Source organism: Mytilus galloprovincialis, chromosome 3 (assembly GCF_965363235.1).
Source record: "Mytilus galloprovincialis chromosome 3, xbMytGall1.hap1.1, whole genome shotgun sequence".
Classification (NCBI taxonomy): Eukaryota; Metazoa; Mollusca; class Bivalvia; order Mytilida; family Mytilidae; genus Mytilus; species Mytilus galloprovincialis.
Window position 1 is genome coordinate 46,562,394 of NC_134840.1, and position 19,922 is coordinate 46,582,315.

Sequence of the window (19,922 nt, forward strand, 5' to 3'; positions counted from 1 at the left end):
GGGTGAGTCAACAACACAAAAATCAAAAGATATCAAGTTGTCAATTAACAGTTTGCAACAATACTTGTCCATACAATATGTCAATAGATATAAGAAGATGTGGTATGAGTGCCAATGAGACAACTCTCCATAATTTTTTTTAAATTAAACCATCATTGGACAAAGTATGTCAAGTAGGTCAAGCTTATTATGGTAATGGGTATAAAACAAGTGTGATCTTCCATTAACACTATATAAATTAGGAGATGTGGTATGATTGCCAATGAGACAACTCTCCACAAGAGACCAAATGACACAGAAACTTAGCTCTCCAAAAAATAAAAAGCAACATAGTACTGGTATACATTGAGAAAACATAGTACTGGTATATAATGGGAAAATATGGTACTGGTATATATTGAGAAAACATAGTACTGGTATACATTGAGAAAACATAGTACTGGTATACATTGAGAAAACATAGTACTGGTATATATTGAGAAAACATAGCACTGGTATACATTGAGAAAACATAGCACTGGTATTCAATGAGAAAACATAGAACTGGTATACAATGAGAAAACATAGCACTGGTATTCAATGAGAAAACATAGTACTGGTATTCAATGAGAAAACAGTACTGGTATACATTGAGAAAACATAGCACTGGTATACAATGAGAAAATAAAGTACTGGTATATATTGAGAAAACATAGCACTGGTATACATTGAGAAAACATAGCACTGGTATACATTGAGAAAACATAGTACTGGTATTTAATGAGAAAACATAGTACTGGTATACATTGAAAAAACATAGCACTGGTATACAATGAGAAAATATAGTACTGGTATATATTGAGAAAACTTAGCACTGATATACATTGAGAAAACATAGCACTGGTATACATTGAGAAAACATAGTTCTGTTATTCAATGAGAAAACATAGAACTGGTATACAATGAGAAAACATAGCACTGGTATTCAATGAGAAAACATAGCACTGGTATTCAATGAGAAAACATAGTGCTGGTATTCAATGAGAAAACAAAGCACTGGTATACATTGAAAAAACATAGTACTGGTATTCAATGAGAAAACATAGCACTGGTATTCAATGAGAAAACAAAGCACTAGTATTCAATGAGAAAACATAGCACTGGTATTCAATGAGAAAACATAGCACTGGTATTCAATGAGAAAACATAGTGCTGGTATTCAATGAGAAAACAAAGCACTGGTATACATTGAAAAAACATAGCACTGGTATTCAATGAGAAAACATAGTGCTGGTATTCAATGAGAAAACATAGTGCTGGTATTCAATGAGAAAACATAGTACTGGTATACATGGAGAAAACATAGTTCTGTTATTCAATGAGAAAACAAAGCACTGGTATACATTGAAAAAACATAGCACTGGTATACATTGAGAAAACATAGTACTGGTATTTAATGAGAAAACATAGTACTGGTATACATTGAAAAAACATAGCACTGGTATACATTGAGAAAGTAGTGATTCTCTAGACAGTAACACAACAACACAACAAATCAAATGCTAAACAGAGGTGGACATTCAGTGTGCTACAAAAGACAGGTGTTTATACATTATTTCAATATAAAAATGAGAATATATGGTATGATTACCATTGAAACAACTCTCAAACAGACCAAATGACCCAGAGGTTTATAAGTTTTGGTCACTGGATGTTCAACAATGAGCAAAACAATTCAAACAGCCTGATTTATGTACAAAATAACAAACAAGAAACAATTCTGATATACAGCAACAAATTACAACCACTAAATTACAGACTCACGACTTCAGACAGCCACTTACAGAATGTGGCAGCATTAAATATGTTTGCTAGTGCTAAGCCCTACTAACCTGGAACAGTGGTGTCAATAGTTCAACAAGAAAACAAACAGTTTAAAAGGTCTCAACTCATCAGATAAATGCAAAGCACAAAAAAAAAATCCCCCAAAAACATGAAAGACAAAAGGTGCAGATCTAAGAGTACTCACAGTTCCTGAAAGCTATTTCAAAGCCAATAACAACAACATGTAGTAAAAAATCATGTTTCTAAAACTGAAAGTTCTTGCTGTTTCTAGATTTTGTTTTGTTTTAAAAAATGTTCATAAAGTTATCACAGATATGCCATTGTCTACCAGTTTTCCAAACATTGAAAAGTAGTTTACATGTACAAAAAGAATGATGATTGTCAATTAGACAGTATCCTAACAACACAAACATAATGAAAAACATCTAGAGGTCAACAGGTGTCTATACAGTATTAGTTTATCGGTACACCAATTAAGGAACTTATTCAGTCCTAAGTGCAAAAAATAATATGAAATAAGTAGCTGTTGCTTACACTTAAATGAGGCAGCAACCCTGTTACACAATAAGCCAAAAAAAAACAAACATTTAAACAGAAAATAAAAAATCATTGAAGAGGTTCTTGACTTGTTGTCAGGCACATGAACATGTGGCAGGGTTACAGTAGTTTGTGAGAACATGACCCTCTTTTTCTATAAACACATTAAAGATACATACAAATCAGTACAGGAAAGTCCTTAATACTATAAGTACTGGGTAACAGTATATTAGATAACAATTCAACATGGGCACAATCAAAAACAAAACCATACTACATCAAAGAGTTCACAGAATTTTATTTTAAGTTCTATACCTGCTTGTATGAAATCATTCTAAGAACTATGAACAAGAAAATGTGGTTTCATTTATAATAAAATTTTAATTGAGATAGCTATTCACCAAAGACATATGATATAGAAGCTAGGAACTATAGGTCAGTGTATGACCTTCAATAATAAGCAAAACTCAATTTGCATCAAAATCTATGATAGACCACCAAAAACTATTTAAAACAGAAAACTAACAGCCTGATATATGTACTAATATATACATGTAAATGTTCATTGTGGCTTGAAGTAAAAAGAGATCTTTATGTCTGGATTAATCTGAAATGTTTTGGCTTACCTGTCCAAAAGGCCTTGTGAGGTATTGCCTACATTTGGCATACATCTTTGTAAAATCTTAACTGAAACATCTAGACTTAACATGAATGTTCCATAGGGAATTTAGTTTGAAAACTGTAAAGGGTGATTTGATTTATCTAAAAAAGTAACCACTGGTGCTAAAATAGAACATTGGGGAGATTGCATTTTCAAGCTCATATGTATATAAAAAATATGCAGATTTTGGTCACCATATCTTGGAAACTATAAAATATAAGGAGAATCTTTAAAATGTAAAAATGATAACAACAGTAAGATCTACAAATAAGTCAACTTTACAGGTAACTGTAATCCTCAGTGGATGAAAGGAGTTATTGCCCTTAAAAGACATTTTTTCCCATAATTTATTTTTACAGAGGATCTGTAAACTGCAAAACTTTCACCAAAATAAGATCTGCCCAACTACAAAATTTCAAAATGGTCCATTGACTCTTTATAGGAGCAACTACTCTTGAAAGATGTTGCCATTTGAATATATATTATATTATAGCAATTACACAAGGGATATTTTCAAAATTTTCAGGGGCAGACACCTCATTAACATAGTACGTCTTTGGTAGTCTTTTGTACAAAATTTGTCAATTATGACACTCCAGAAACTTTTTTCGCTCATTTTTTGTTTGAACTATAATACATACAGGGAATTGTAAATAGCAAAAAAAAAAACAAAAGACAGGGCCTTTTATAGCCAACTAAACTATACAGTATGGTTTTATTTTCGTCATTATTGAAGGCAGTACAGTTGCCTATGATTACTTACATCCACTTTATTTGAACCTTGGTGGATACTTGTCTCATTGCCAATCATAATAGGCCTCTGGTATTCTTATGCATAGTGTTTGTCAATTATGACACTGCAGTGTCAGAAATGAATAAGGAGCACTCTAGCGACAAGTCTAAGTCAAAATGTTTTGTAGTTATTTCATATAGATGTTTTCTGAAGTGATATATAATTTTGATTGTTTTGCTTTTCTACAGGATGTTGGTTACCAGCATGGTAAAGCATTATTAAATGGATGGATAAAAGGAGGATTGGTGGATGAATTATTCAGACCTAAACCTGGTCATAGAAAAGCATTCAAAGATCAACCACAAATGAAGAGGGTACAGGTTAGTATACAATATTTGTAAGAAAAGGCTTTAATGAGCATGTACACTATATTGGGGAAACAAGTAACAGTAAAAAAGCTTTAATGAGCATGTACACTATATTGGGGAAACAAGAAAGGCTTTAACGAGCATGTACACTATATTGGGGAAACAAGAAAGAGTAATTAGCTCTGGATACGGCCAGTAAGAAAAAAGGCTTTAATGAGCATGCACACTATATTGGGGAAACAAGAAACAGTAATTAGCTCTGAATAGGGCCAGTAAGAAAAGAGCAGTATCCAATAGATAGGACCAATGAGAAAAGAGCCTTACCCACTAAAGGTAATTGTTGCATGATTATTATTTATTAATATTATTATCCAGAGATAAATCTAGGGTCTTTAGAGCAAGTTCAGCTAAATACCCAAAAAGTGTAAATACATCTATATGTTATGTACATTTTACATATAATATAGCATAGTTTCTAAATAGGGAAATGTCTTGATTATCAGAGATTACACATTGAAAAGATGTAATATTTTATATGACCAGATCTAAGGCAGTTATTACTTCAGTTACCAGATTATACAGTTTAATGATTTCTGTTAATTTCAGACAATGGCACAGCCTTCACTTGCTAAGTTTACAGACCTTGCTGAGCTAGTATCTAAAATAGAAGAACCTAGTCCTTCTTCTAATGTCTCACAGAGTAGCTTTGATACTGATGATGGTAAGTTTGTTCTGTGGTGATAATTCTTAAGAAAAAATGTTCAAGATTTCCATGTTGTAAGGAATGGAACTTTATATAAAAATATTCTAAATCTTTCTGCAAATCTTGTGAATGTCAATCAAATGTTTGCCACTTGACATGAAGCAAGCAATAATTAATCAAGAAATCAATCTCTATAAATCAACCCATATCACTAATGTAACCATTTTATAACTTATTTGTAATTCATATCGCTTCAGAAATAAATGAAGCAATGTTTGATGATGGAAATGAGGAAGATGATGATGATGATGAATATGAAGATGATGAAGATGATGATGATGACATTGATATTGAGGATGTAATTAATGCTGATATTATAGAGGAAAAGGAAGATGATCTGAGTGGAGACGATAACAAAGGATTAAGTGTTGGAATGAGTAAGGTAAGTTCATATTAAGTTATGTCACTTTAATATCCATCATGATCGCAAAAGATCAGTAGGTTTGTTTTAAATAGCATTGGATAGTTCTTACAACCCAGTTAGTAAATATTGAATGTTAATCTTGATAGCTAAAGACTAGCAGAGTTGTCATTCTTGTAGTTATTGCCCTTGAATGTTATTTGGGCAATAACTATAGTAGATAGAGAGAAACTGAAAACAATTAACACATCAGCAAAACAATATGAACAAAAGTGAAATCTAATTTGTGAATTACATTTTAATAATGTTAAAGACACAGTTCTTTAGATCCTGTAGTTGTCTTTCACCTGTTTTTGTTATATTTCTGAATTTAATGCTGCACACATTGTCCTAATAAGAAGGACTTACCATCATAGATATTATCACCTACTGTATTTTTCTTAGTGGGTATCAATTGTTGAGGTTTGGAAAACATTATTCGTTGTTGAGGTTTTTGATTTTTGTTTTTATAGTTGATCACATTTAGACTCTATGGGAAATGTGTATTGTGATTACCTAAATTTAATGAAGGGAGGAAACCACAAAATCCATGAACAAAAATGCTGTAACAGTACTTGTTGAAAATAAGTGTTTTATCCCATTTACTCTTTTACAGCCGATTACATTGAGTATGTAGGCGAATGTAATATCTTTGGTTAGCATGCTTGCAAGCTGAACCGTGAAGTCATTATTATGCAAGGTAAAATAAGTCCTTTAAGAGTAGACTAGTCTGTCAGATAACCAATCTATCTATCTGTTGGACTAGGCTACTTTGAAAGGAGGGTAGTATACCTGACCTAATAATGACTTTACTGTTTAGCTAGCAAGCAAGCTAACCAAAGATATTACCTTTGCATACACATTCAATGAAATCGGTTGTAAAGATTTCATTGTATCATGAGAAAACATTTATTACTTAAAACAGATAATTGTAGCTTACATCCAGTACAAGTAGACCATAGTAGATCTAGTAATCTGCTGATTTTATTTTTATATTTTCAGTCTGATGGATCACTGAGACACAGATTAGGAAAATCATCTGACTAATCAGTTTAGTTGATACCAAATATGACCAATCAAAAAACAGATATCAGATGTAGACACATCATCTGACGAATCATTAAAGAAGATATCAAATGAGGACAAGATACTGACATGTTATACTTCTTGTGTTTTATTTATGAAATATTTATTTTTTCCTTTAAAGGTAAAGGTTATTTTTTCATCCAATTGAATTTATGTTTTCAATTTAACCTACCTACTGTCAAAAGCTATATTAAGTGTTCTTTGCAGTTTTAGTCACTGACATATTGCTTTATATTTTGGAACATCAACCTGATAAATGGTAATAGTGGTTTTTCTCTAAGATATTTGATCTTGAACTGATAAAACTAGAATTTCAAAAGTATTTATTTAAGACAGCTTTATTTAACTAATGAAAACACATAAATAAAAGTGATGAGTGGATTTTTAAAGTGAAAAAAACTTTTAATCACAAAAAAACTGCATAGTGTGTGTGTGCTAAAGTTAACATGTCCATTTAAAGGATTCAGCTCAAGTTTGAAATTTCTATTAAGTTTGACGTGAAATAAATTTTTATAATAATTTGGTGTCTTTCTGACTGTGTAAATAGTCTTGTATTAATATTTATATGGGAGAGATCCGTTTGCGCCAAAAATGCGTCCTTTTGCGCCACAACTTTTTTTCTCCAATGCTACATTTGTGCCACCTGTTTTAAAATTACATGGAATCATTTGCACCAAAAATAAACTATACTATTACGCCAATTAGAAGAAAAATGACTTCACTCCTCCTTTTATCGGACTTGGAACCGGCAGTTTACACGGCAAATGTTTCCTTTTCTGAAACATACTTTCTTCTTACTGCTGCTGCATGGATACTTCACAATTTAATGTATGTAGTAGTTTGTAACTTCATTTGTTTATGTGTTACATATTTGTTTTTCGTTAATTTTTTTATTTAAATACGGCCGTTAGTTTTCTCGTTCAAATTGTTTTACAATTAGAAGAAAAATGACTTCACTCCTCCTTTTATCGGACTTGGAACCGGCAGTTTACACGGCAAATGTTTCCTTTTCTGAAACATACTTTCTTCTTACTGCTGCTGCATGGATACTTCACAATTTAATGTATGTAGTAGTTTGTAACTTCATTTGTTTATGTGTTACATATTTGTTTTTCGTTAATTTTTTTATTTAAATACGGCCGTTAGTTTTCTCGTTCAAATTGTTTTACATTGTCATATCGGGGCCTTTTATAGCTGACTATGCGGTATGAGCTTTGCTCATTGTGGAAGGCCGTACAGTGACCTATAATAGTTGTAATGTCTGTGTCATTTTGGAATTGTGGACAGTTGTCTCATTGGCAATCATACCACATCTTCTCTTTTATATTGAAGGATGAAATGCATAAAACAGTTCATAATAATTCCTGTGGAATGCTTCTGCTCCATTACTGGTAGGTCTTGGGGTAGATAGAGTTTCAGCCTATACGGATGGTGGGTCATCAAAAAATGTGGCTAAAATATAATCAGCAATTTAAAGCTTCTATTTTCTTCTCTTTTGGCATATCTTATATTAAATATTCAGCAAATCAATAAGTTTTCTTCTCTCTCTGTACATGGACTGTCTAATGCATTTCAAGTCATTTCTTTCCAGATCCTCATCTTCATGGTGAAATATCTCCAAACATATGAAACTTTTTAAGACAAAAATAAGAATAAATATTAATCATTAATATTTATGATGGATCTGTGTACAGGTAAATTGGCGCAAATGAGTTCCGATTATTGGCGCAATTGATACATTTTGAAAACAAAATTTGGCCCAAATGATTCCCCTGAAAAACAGTAATTTGTGCAAAAGGACTGCTGCCATTTTTATTACATGTACTGTTAGTATTCATGATAACCTTTTCTTCCAGAAAAATATTCTAACAGAGGTAGAAGTAGTACACTGCTAGTGTAATCAGTAATGTCTTGTTTTTTGTTCACAAGTGTCTAACCATTTGTATAAGTATTTAGATATGTTAATGACAGCATTACTGGTGATTTCTATAAGTTAATGTGCCTTATTTATTTGCTTTAGTTGTATATGCAGATAGTACTTATTTCTGTGAAATTCCTAACTATAAAATGGGGAATATTGTAATGTGTCTGCTGCACTAAACACTTCCTTGTCCTATTGAAGAGCTATGTTTTATTAGAATCTGATAAATGAAAATTTAAAGCTCAGCGACTTGTTTCACAAACAATCTTACGAGGTAAAAATACTCTGACTCATGAACTTTCAGTATAACTTACTATCTATTTTAGTTGTTTGTTTTTTGGTGAAAAGAGCCTGTTTCTATATACTTCCATATACTTCTATCCCATTATCATGGTTAATAGATGATAACCCTGCCTATAACACGGGTTGAGAACTTTTGCATTTAATTCAAGTAACATTTTACTTTTGGAATATTCAACCTAGTAGTTAGTAGTTTAGAGACTATTGCTCAATCCTATTAGAGTTTATTTCTCCAAAAAAGGAGAGAGCTAAACAATATTATTGTACAATCCAATCAAGGGCATTGATTCAAAGATCTTGATATATTGTGATACTTTGTTAATGTATGCAAGTATTTGTTGTTTTATTTTTGTTGATGTATACATGTGAATGACTATTGAAAAATAAATTTATTTATAATTATGTTTTTTTTTATATATGAGAATTCAAGGAATGTGTTGTCAAATTGACAGCAAACTGGGTTTTTGGTATTTTGAAAGGGTTTCAGGCTTTTTTCATTCTAACCAAGTGGTTCAATTTATCAAGTACTATAAATCCTGAAGGGCAAAAAATGAAAATGGTCAATATCAAACTTGACTATCATTTTGCATGGAAACGACATAAAGTTTCACTTTTCAATAGATCAAGGACCATAACTCCTGAAAAGTAACAGTTAAAACTGCCAACTGCTGAACAATATAAGTGAAAATCGTTAATATCAAAATTGACATCCATTTATTCATTAGTATCAACATATCAAAATTAGGAAAGCACTGATGGTTGATTCTTAAGTTAGTTTAAGGTAAATGTTTGCAGCTGGTGGCCATATGCTGTACTTCATTATTTTAATTTTTTTTTAAATCTGGGTATACAATATCATTTTTAATGCAAATGGAGTGTGACTTAATGTGTTCCTGAAAGGTCCCTTTCTTACAACATTTTCATGCAAATGTAGCATGGGTTCACATGTTTTTATGCCCCACCTACGATAGTAGAGGGGCATTATGTTTTCTGGTTTGTGCCTCCGTTCGTCTGTGCGTCCGTCTGTGCGTCCGTTCGTCCCACTTCAGGTTAAAGTTTTTGGTCAAGGTAGTTTTTGATGAAGCTGAAGTCCAATCAACTTGAAACTTAGTACACATGTTCCTTATGATATGATCTTTCTTATTTTAAAACAAAATTAGACTTTTGACACCATTTTCATGGTCCACTGAACATAGAAATTAAAAGTGTCAGTTTCAGGTTAAAGTTTTTGGTCAAGTTAGTTTTTGATGAATCTGAAGTCCAATCAACTTGAAACTTAGTACACATGTTCCTTATGATATGATCTTTCTTATTTTAAAACAAAATTTGACTTTTGACACCATTTTCATGGTCCACTGAACATAGAAATTAAAAGTGTCAGTTTCAGGTTAAAGTTTTTGGTCAAGGTAGTTTTTGATGAAGCTGAATTCCAATCAACTTGAAACTTAGTACACATGTTTCTTATGATATGATCTCTCATATTTTTAAACCAAATTAGACTTTTGACCCTATTTTCATGGTCCACTGAACATAGAAATTAAAAGTGTGAGTTTCAGGTTAAAGTTTTAGGTCAAAGTAGTTTTTGATGAAGTTAAAGTCCAATCAACTTGAAACTTAGTACACATGTTCCTTATGATATGATCTTTCTTATTTTAAAACAAAATTTGACTTTTGACACCATTTTCATGGTCCACTGAACATAGAAATTAAAAGTGTCAGTTTCAGGTTAATGTTTTTGGTCAAGGTAGTTTTTGATGAAGCTGAATTCCAATCAACTTGAAACTTAGTACACATGTTTCTTATGATATGATCTCTCATATTTTTAAACCAAATTAGACTTTTGACCCTATTTTCATGGTCCACTGAACATAGAAATTAAAAGTGTGAGTTTCAGGTTAAAGTTTTAGGTCAAGGTAGTTTTTGATGAAGTTAAAAGTCCAATCAACTTGAAACTTAGTACACATGTTCCTTATGATATGATCTTTCTTATTTTAAAACAAAATTTGACTTTTGACACCATTTTCATGGTCCACTGAACATAGAAATTAAAAGTATGAGTTTCAGGTTAAAGTTTTTGGTCAAGGTAGTTTTTGATGAAGCTGAAGTCCAATCAACTTGAAACTTAGTACACATGTTTCTTATGATATGATCTTTCATATTTTTAAACCAAATTATACTTTTGACCCTATTTTCATGGTCCACTGAACATAGAAATTAAAAGTGTGAGTTTCAGGTTAAAGTTTTAGGTCAAGGTAGTTTTTGACGAAGTTAAAGTCCAATCAACTTGAAACTTAGTACACATGTTCCTTATTAGTTGATCTTTTTACTTTTAAGGCCAAATTAGATTTTTTACCCAATTTCACGGTCCATTGAACATGGAAAATGATAATGCGAGTGGGGTATCCGTGTACTTTGGACACATTCTTGTTGTTAGGTAAAATATCTTGCCACAGTTTCATACATATGTATCATGTTTTTAAGTCTTTTTGCTTGGTTAATGTCTTGCTGAGTTGATGAAAAGTGAGGTTCCCCTCATGTTTAGTTACTGGTAATAAGTTCTGGATAACGACTCAAAACCAATGTTAATGCAAGTATACTGTTTCTAAATAATGGTTGAATAACATATTTTAAAGATTAGGACATATTGATAAAGAGATGTGTATTGATATACATGACACAAAAGTACTGCACCCACTTGTCAAAACAAAAAGCAAGAAACATCACTTTTATTATACGCCTATTTAAGGGATGTATTATGTATATCATTGTCCGTCTGTCCGTGGTCAACATGTCGGACATTAACTAAAAAACGCTTAACTAATTTGCATAAACCTTTGGTGAATTGTTATCATCCCCGGCTTAGTATATTTCTACGATTTTGATTGGTTAGCGCATGTCGTTACAAAAACCATAGCCCCTGAGTGTTGCTAACCCATATCCCCAGACGTTGCTACCTGTCACATCAGGGAAATTTATGCACGTTTTCCTTGGTTCCATGTTTGTTCATTACGAACTATCAAATTCTGTAGATTATCCATAATGTCTGTATAATTAGATACTTAATCCACTAATGATTTTATCTTATTATGTCGAGTATTTGCACTCATTTTAGTAAATGCATCACTATTCTGCCACATTGTCAATGAATGGGACTACTGACCTAGCTTTGCAAATGACCCACGTTGACATCATACCGTCTATGATGTAACTTTCACAACTTTTAAGTGCCAAATTCGACCCATTTCATTTTCTCTGTCTTTAGATTAAAAACGTGTTATATTTGTCTACCTGTAGGGTTCCACTAAAGGTAGTACCTTACACCCAGTTAAAAATATGTCAAAATCCCAAATTTCAATAAACGATATTTAAAGAATGAAAAAAACTTTACTTTCACTTTAAACTTTGTTGTCAGATTTCACTAAAAATCGCCAGATTTTGACTAAGACCGGGGATAAATTTGTTATCTACGTTCATATCCGTAGTTATTGATATTTTAACACCGTTAGTACCCTGTACACCCTTTGGCTGCGCCTCATGGTGTACTTGGATACTTCAGGGTGTTAAAATATTCATATCTACGGATATGAACGTAGATAACTTATAATATCTATTGACGTGTGATTGCTTTAGTTTTTTTATAAATTTTAGATTTTACGTTTTCAAGTTATGAGGTTTTATTCATTAAAAAAGGGGGTTTTCCAGTTTTCGGACAATACTCAAGAATGCTTTCACCAACTTGCTAGAAATTGTGGTGAATTGTCTATATCTGACATCAGCTCCCTTTCTATTTTTAAAATTTTTGGATTTTACGTTTCCGTGTTACAGGGTTTTGTTCATTAAATAGGGGGATTTTCCAGTTATAGGAAAGAGAAGAAAACACCAAAATTTAACACTGAGCAATGAACCGTGAATATGAGGTCAAGGTCAAATAAAATCTGCGCTACTGACATAGATCATGAAATATTCTGATACACCAAATATAGTTGCTTAACTTTGACCACTGAACCATGAAAATGAAGTCAAGGTCATATGACACCTGCCAACCACACATGTACAATTACAATCATTCCATAGACCAAATATAGTAGACCTATTGCATACAGTATAAGAAAAACAGGCCAAAACACATAAACTTAACTATAACCACTGAAACCATGAAAATGAGGTCAAGGTCGGATGACACTTGCCAGTTGGACATGTACACCTTACAGTCCTTCCAAACACTGAATATACTAGACCTATTGCTTATAGTATCTGAGATATGGACTTGACCACCAAAACTGAACCTTGTCCACTGATCCATGAAATGAGGTCAGGGTCAAGTGAAAACTGTCTGACATGCATGAGGACCTTGCAAGGTACGCACATATCAAATATAGTTATCCTATTACTTATGATAAAAGAGAATTTAACATTACAAAAAATCTTCAACTTTTTTCAAGTAGTCACTGAACCATGAAAATGAGGTCAAGGATATTTGGACATGTGACTGACGGAAACTTCCTAACATGAGGCATCTATATACAAAGTATAAAGCATCCAGGTCTTCCACCTTCTAAAATACAACGCTTTTAAGAAATTAGCCGCCGCCACTGGATCACTATCCCTATGTTGAGCTTTCTGTAACAAAAATTGCAGGCTCAACAATAAACTGTTATCACAGAGATATGTCTTGCCTTTTTGTTATTTTGATTATGCAAATGTTGAAATCAAAATAGCAATACTTTAACATCTTACACAAGTTATGCAAATATTCAAAGTCAATGAACCATGACTGAGTTATGGCTAAACAATCTCCATGTAAATGAGATGTGCCAATGCTAATGCAACTGCATACCAAATACCATTGACTTATTATAAGTTGTTCCCAAAACTAAATACAACACTATGTTAAAGTTTCAAAGTCAATGAACTATGAAGAGGGGGTGGGGCTATATAATCTCCATGGAAACAATATTTGCAAATGTAAATAAATTTACATACCAATTCTCATTGATTTTACATAAGCAGTTCATCTTAAACTGATTTAATCACATACTAATACATGTAAACTAAGATAATTTTCAAAGTCATTACCAGTAGACTGTGACTGAGGGGTGAGGCCAAATATTCTCCATGGAAATGAGATGTGCCAATACTTATACAACTGCATACCAAATATCATTGACCTACCTTTTGTGGTTCCCCATAAACTATCCTAATCACAAACTAATATATGTAAAATAAGCGTTTTGAAGTCAATAGACCATGACTGAGGGGCAGGGGCAAATAATCTCCATGGAAATGAGATGTGCCAATGCTTATACAACTGCATACTAAATATGATTGACCTACCACTTGTCGTTCACCATAAACTAGACATAATCACAAACTAATACATTGTTGAAGCCATCGACGTCGACGCCAGAAACAGCATACCTCTGTCTGCTGTCAGTAATTCTTATGAAACTTTGGAGAACTGTTTATATCTATTGATGTAAGCTCCTTTTGATTTTCATAAATTTCTAATGTGACATTGAGAATTAATTGAACTTTATTTGTTTATAGCCTGACAACAGAGTATTGCACAACAGCAAGAAATCTTCAATTGAATATAAATTCAATTCATATAACCAATTTCAACTTCTTTGACTTCATTTATTTAGAAACCTATAATATGTCAAATATTTAATTACCGATACAATCCAAATTCAGACCTGTATCAAGCTTCAATATTGTGTCCATTTTTGCCCCAACTGTTCAGGGTTGGACCTCTGCGGGTGTATTTAGCTGCACTTGGTGAAGCAGTTTATTGTTGTTCATCTGAGGCATCATAACATGGAGCAAACCCTTACACCTATTTACACTGTTCAATCACACCATATCTATCAGTAGAGAGTAATACTGGAAGGGTAAGCAGATCCTGCTCCACATGTGGCACCAGTTGTTTTACTCATGTTATTACAAACTCAGTAATATGCACATCATCATGTTCAAGGTTATGTGATAGATTTAATGCTGCCGTCTCCTCGATGATGAATACCTCACACATATCTTATAGTTCTTTAAACAATCATATAATATAAAGCAACCAGATGCTCTGCAGGGCACAGCTTTATACGCCCACAGAGTTCAAACCCTGAACAGTTGGGCCAAGTATGGACACAACATTCAAGCTGGATACAGCTCTGAATTTGGATTGTGATTAAATAGTTGACACAACATGGGTTTCTGACACAGAATGAATGTGGTCTAAGAACTTAAACTTTAAAACCTTAAAATTTGAAATTGGACATTTACCTATTATGGTCCAATATCCAAAATCTAAATACATGGTTAGATTCAGCATATTAAAGAACCCCAAGAATTCAATTTTTGATTAAATCAAATAAAGTTCAATTTTGGATGTGGACCAATTTGATAACCGGGTCCAAATATCAAAAATCTATATACATGGTTAGATTCAGCATATATCAAAGAACCCCATATATTCAATTTTTGTTGATATCAAACAAAGTTTAATTTTGGACCACGATTTGGACCAACTTGAAAACTGGCCCCATAAGCAAAAATCTTAATACATAAAATTGAGAATGGAAATGGGGAATGTGCCAAAGAGACAACAACCCGACCATAGAGCAGACAACAGCAGAAGGTCACCAACAGGCCTTCAATGCAACGAGAAATTCAAGCACCCAGAGGCATCCTTCAGCTGGCCCCTAAACAAATATATATTAGTTCAGTGATAATGAACGCCATACTAAACTCCAAATTGTACACAAGACACTAAAAGTTAAACAATACAAGACTAACAAAGGCCAGAGGCTCCTGACTTGGGACAGGCGCAAAAATGTGGCAGGGTTAAACATGATTGTGAGATCTCAACCCTCCCCCTATACCTCTAGCCAATGCAGAAAAGTAAACGCATAACAATACGCACATTAAAATTCAGTTCAAGAGAAGTCCGAGTCTGATGTCAGAAGATGTAACCAAAGAAAATAAACAAAATGACAATAATACATAAATAACATCAAACTACTAGCAGTTAACTGACATGCCAGCTCCAGACTTCAATTAAACTGATTGAAAAATTATGTCTTCATCATATGAATATCAGGCACAATCCTCCCCATGAGGGGTTTAGTATCATACCATCATTACATATATGAGAAGAACATAACCCGTGTCAAGCCAACAACTGGTTTATTAATAATAAATGTGTTTAGTTCCGATGCAAAGACCCTATAAGTGAATCAATATTAACGACAAAATTTGCAATCTTTAATGACCTGACAACAGTGTCATAACTATATCCCTTCTTAATAAGTCTATTTAAAGGTTTTGTTAGCTTCTGAGGTGAATACTGACATTTTTGTGCTTTATAAAGAATATTTCCATAAAATATTGGATGTGAAATACCTGAACGTATAAGAAGTCTGCATGTTGAGCTATATTTCCGAATGATGTCCTTGTACCGATGATAAAATTTAGTAAATGTTTTGACTAGTTTGTGATATCGAAAACCCTGGTGTAATAATTTTTCAGTAATACATAAATTACTCTCTTTAAAATCTAAAACATTGTTACATACACAAGCTAATCGTACAAGTTGAGATATATAAACACCGTAAGATGGTGACAAGGGAATGTCACCATCTAAAAATGGAAAATTAACGATAGGAAATGAGAAATCATCTCTTTTATCATAAATTTTCGAATTAAGCTTTCCGTTAATGATATATATCAAGATCGAGGAAAGGGAGTGGTCATTGTCAGTATTAGCTTTATTTAAAGTAAGTTCAACAGGATAAATTTCTTTAGTATACATACTGAAGTCGTCATTATTGAGAGCCAAAATATCATCCAAATATCTAAAAGTATTATTAAATTTGTGTATCAGATGTTGTTTTCGATGGGTCTTTGCTGATTTTTGTCATCAATTGTAACTCATAGCAATACAAAAACAGGTCCGCAATAAGTGGTGCACAGTTAGTCCCCATTGGAATTCCGATAACCTGACGATATACTTGTTTAGATTCAGCATATCAAAGAACCCCAAGGATTCAATTTTTGTTGAAATCAAATAAAGTTTAGTTTTGGACCAACTTGAAATCTGGGCCCATAATCAAAAATCCAAGTACATGTCTAGATTCAGCATATCAAAGAACCCCAAGAATTCAGTTTTTGTTGAAATCAAACAAAGTTTAAAGTCATTAGAAACGAGTGAGTGGTGAAAAATAATGTTTATCAAATTCTTGAACCAATGCATGTACATATCATAAACTAAGTCCTCTGTGCACGATTTTATCATTTTTTACGCAAATATATCATATAATCATCAATTTTTTTTCTTTTGTCTGTTATGATTTAGCAAATATGGCTGCTCATTAAATGCCGTGCTTGCAGCTGAAGTTTACCAAGATTGTCACCTTATAGTAAACAAATAACAAAAAGCATGGGTATTGAGCACGTGTTTAACGTGTATAATTAGATAATTGTTTATTTTAATGACAGATCCATGCATATTGCGATCACTGGATTTTTACGAAAAAAGAGTCACGCTTAGGTCACTATGCATACGGAAAATATGTCAGCGAATTGCTTCATGGAAGCAAGCAATTAAAAATAAGTAAACTTCTTCTAAATGTGGACAAATGAAAGAATTTTCCTCAAAAAAAAGTATATGAACATATTAAAGTTGTATTATGAAAACTATCCATTTAGTTATAAAAACATATGCATAATTTTTTTTAAATTTGAGATTTCATATGACTTTAATTTTGGACCCTGATTTGGACCAACTTGAAAACTGGGCCCATAATCAAAAATCTAAGTACATGTATAGATTCAGCATATCAAAGAACCCCAAGAATTCAATTTTTTGTTAAAATCAAACTATGTTTAATTTTGAACCCTTTGGACCTTAATGTAGACCAATTTGAAAACATGACCAAAAATTAAAAATCTACATACACAGTTAGATCGGCATATCAAAGAACCCCAATTATTCAATTTTTGATGAAATCAAACAAAAAAAAAAATTTAATTTTGGACCCTTTTGGCCCCTAATTCCTAAACTGTTGGGACCAAAACTCCCAAAAACAATCCCAACATTCGTTTTATGGTCATAAATCTTGTGTTTAAATTTCATAGATTTCTATTTACTTATACTAAAGTTATGGTGCAAAAACCAAGAAAAATGCTTTTTTGGCCCCTAATTCCTAAACTGTTGGGACCAAAACTCCCAAAATCAATCCCAACCTTCCTTTTGTGGTCATAAACCTTGTGTTTAAATTTCTATTTACTTATACTAAAGTTATAGGGCGAAAACCAATGTGTCTTCGGACGACGACGACGCCAACATCATACCAATATACGACTGCAAAATTTTAATTTTTTTGCGGTCGTATAAAAACCAAAACTGATTAAAAACTAAGAACAACTGTATTGAGAAGTCATTTAATATAACAACAAGTATATTTAACAATGCTGATAGAAGGATTAGGTAACACATAATGTATTACTGTCAGTCATAATAGATTCTACACCAGCACTATCATTCTATAAAAACATCCATACTAATATAATGGAGCAATGGATTAGAAAGAATTGTCTTTTATTTCTTATATATAAAACATATAATATATTAAAATGATTCAATTAACCATCTGACATGATTCAACATGATTTTCATGATTACCAGTAAAAAAATACGGGTTTATGAAACTGCACTTCAGTTTCCAGATAACTTCTATTTACTTCGTTTAATAACTAAATTTGCACATTCAATGTGTTTACTAAATTTTTACACAGGAACACAAATTTTGAGCTGATTGTAAAAAGGATATTCAAGTTAGCAATAAACAGGTATAAATAAAAGAAAAGCAATCTATATTAAATAATAAATAAAACATATATTAAAAGCTTTTAATTATCTGTTACATTATTATTTTTAGTAATTTTTACGTAAATACAGATAAAAACAACTGTTGCTTTTATATTAACATTTATTTTCTTGATTCATGTCAAGAAAGTAGTCTACTTTTGAAAATTCATGTGCATCAAAATCTATTAACAGTATATTGTACTCAATTAGTCCAATCTAACTTGCAAATTATATATTCTAATCTTTACTGAAGAGTTGCCATTTTTCTCCGTTACATTTTATTGAAAGAATGAATTAATATCAGATCACATTCTGTTAAATTGTGCCTTCCCTTTTTAGGGTTGTGTAATCGAAGTCATACAAAATGGCATATTATGGATAGATGTACGAGGATTTATAAAATTTTATGACTTTGTGCTTTTATCTAAATACTTACTCATATCCATAATGTGGCTCCAAATATTTAGGAATATGAACAAAATCTAAACACATCATCATCACCAACAAAACAAGTAATGTCATGAAAAACATTCCCAAATTTCCTTGCAAGGATTAAACTGACTTTTGTCATGAGCTATCAAACTAGAGGCTCTAAAGAGCCTGTGTCGCTCACCTTGGTGCATATTAAACAAAGAACACAAATGGTTTCATGACAAAATTGTATTTTGGTGATGGTGATGTTTGAAGTTCTTACTTTACTGAACATTCTTGCTTCTTACAATTATATCTATAATGAACTTTGCCCATTAGTAACAGAGAAAAATATTTGGTAAAAATTTACATAAATTTACCAAATTAATGAAAATTGTTAAAAATTGACTATAAAGGGCAATAACTCCTTAAGGGGTCAATTGACCATTTAGGTCATATGGACTTATTTGTAGATCTTACTTTGATGAACATTATCGCTGTTTTCAGTTTATCGCTATCTATAATAGTATTCAAGATAATAACCAAAAACAGCAAAATTTCTTTAAAAATTACCAATTGGACGGCAGCAACCCAATAACCAGTTGTCCTATTCATTTGAATATTTCAGGGCAGATATATATTGACTTAATTAACAATTTAACTCCTTGTCAGATTTCCTCTAAATGATTTGGGTTTCAGAGTTATAGGCAAAAAACTACATTTTACCCCTGTTCTATTTTTAGCCGTGGTGGCCATCTTGGTTGGATGGCCAGGTCATCGGAGACATTTTTCAAACAAGGTACCTCAAAGATGACTGTGGCCAGGTTTGAATTAATTTGGCCCAGTAGTTTCAGAGGAGAAGATTTTTGTAAAAGATAACTAAGATTTACGAAAAATGGTTAAAAATTGACTATAAAGGGCAATAACTCCTAAAGGGGTCAACTGACAATTTCGGTCATGTCGACTTATTTGTAAATCTTACTTTGATGAACATTATTGCTGTTTACAGTTGATCTCTATCTATAATAATATTCAAGATAATAACCAAAAACA

General features: G+C 32.2%; 1 protein-coding gene across 4 annotated transcripts in view; it reads left to right on the forward strand.

Moving 5' to 3' along the window:
- Positions 1-8,995, forward strand: part of LOC143068117 (patatin-like phospholipase domain-containing protein 7) — a 108,100-nt gene extending 99,105 nt beyond the window's left edge. For all 4 annotated transcript variants that reach the window (XM_076241915.1, XM_076241916.1, XM_076241918.1 and 1 more), the window contains 4 exons: positions 4,004-4,135; positions 4,730-4,844; positions 5,084-5,268; positions 6,289-8,995. In XM_076241915.1, coding sequence (XP_076098030.1) covers positions 4,004-4,135; positions 4,730-4,844; positions 5,084-5,268; positions 6,289-6,333 — 477 coding nt within the window. In that variant the 3' untranslated portion in view covers positions 6,334-8,995. The remainder of the gene's footprint in view (positions 1-4,003; positions 4,136-4,729; positions 4,845-5,083; positions 5,269-6,288) is intronic.
- The last annotated feature ends 10,927 nt before the right edge of the window (positions 8,996-19,922 follow it).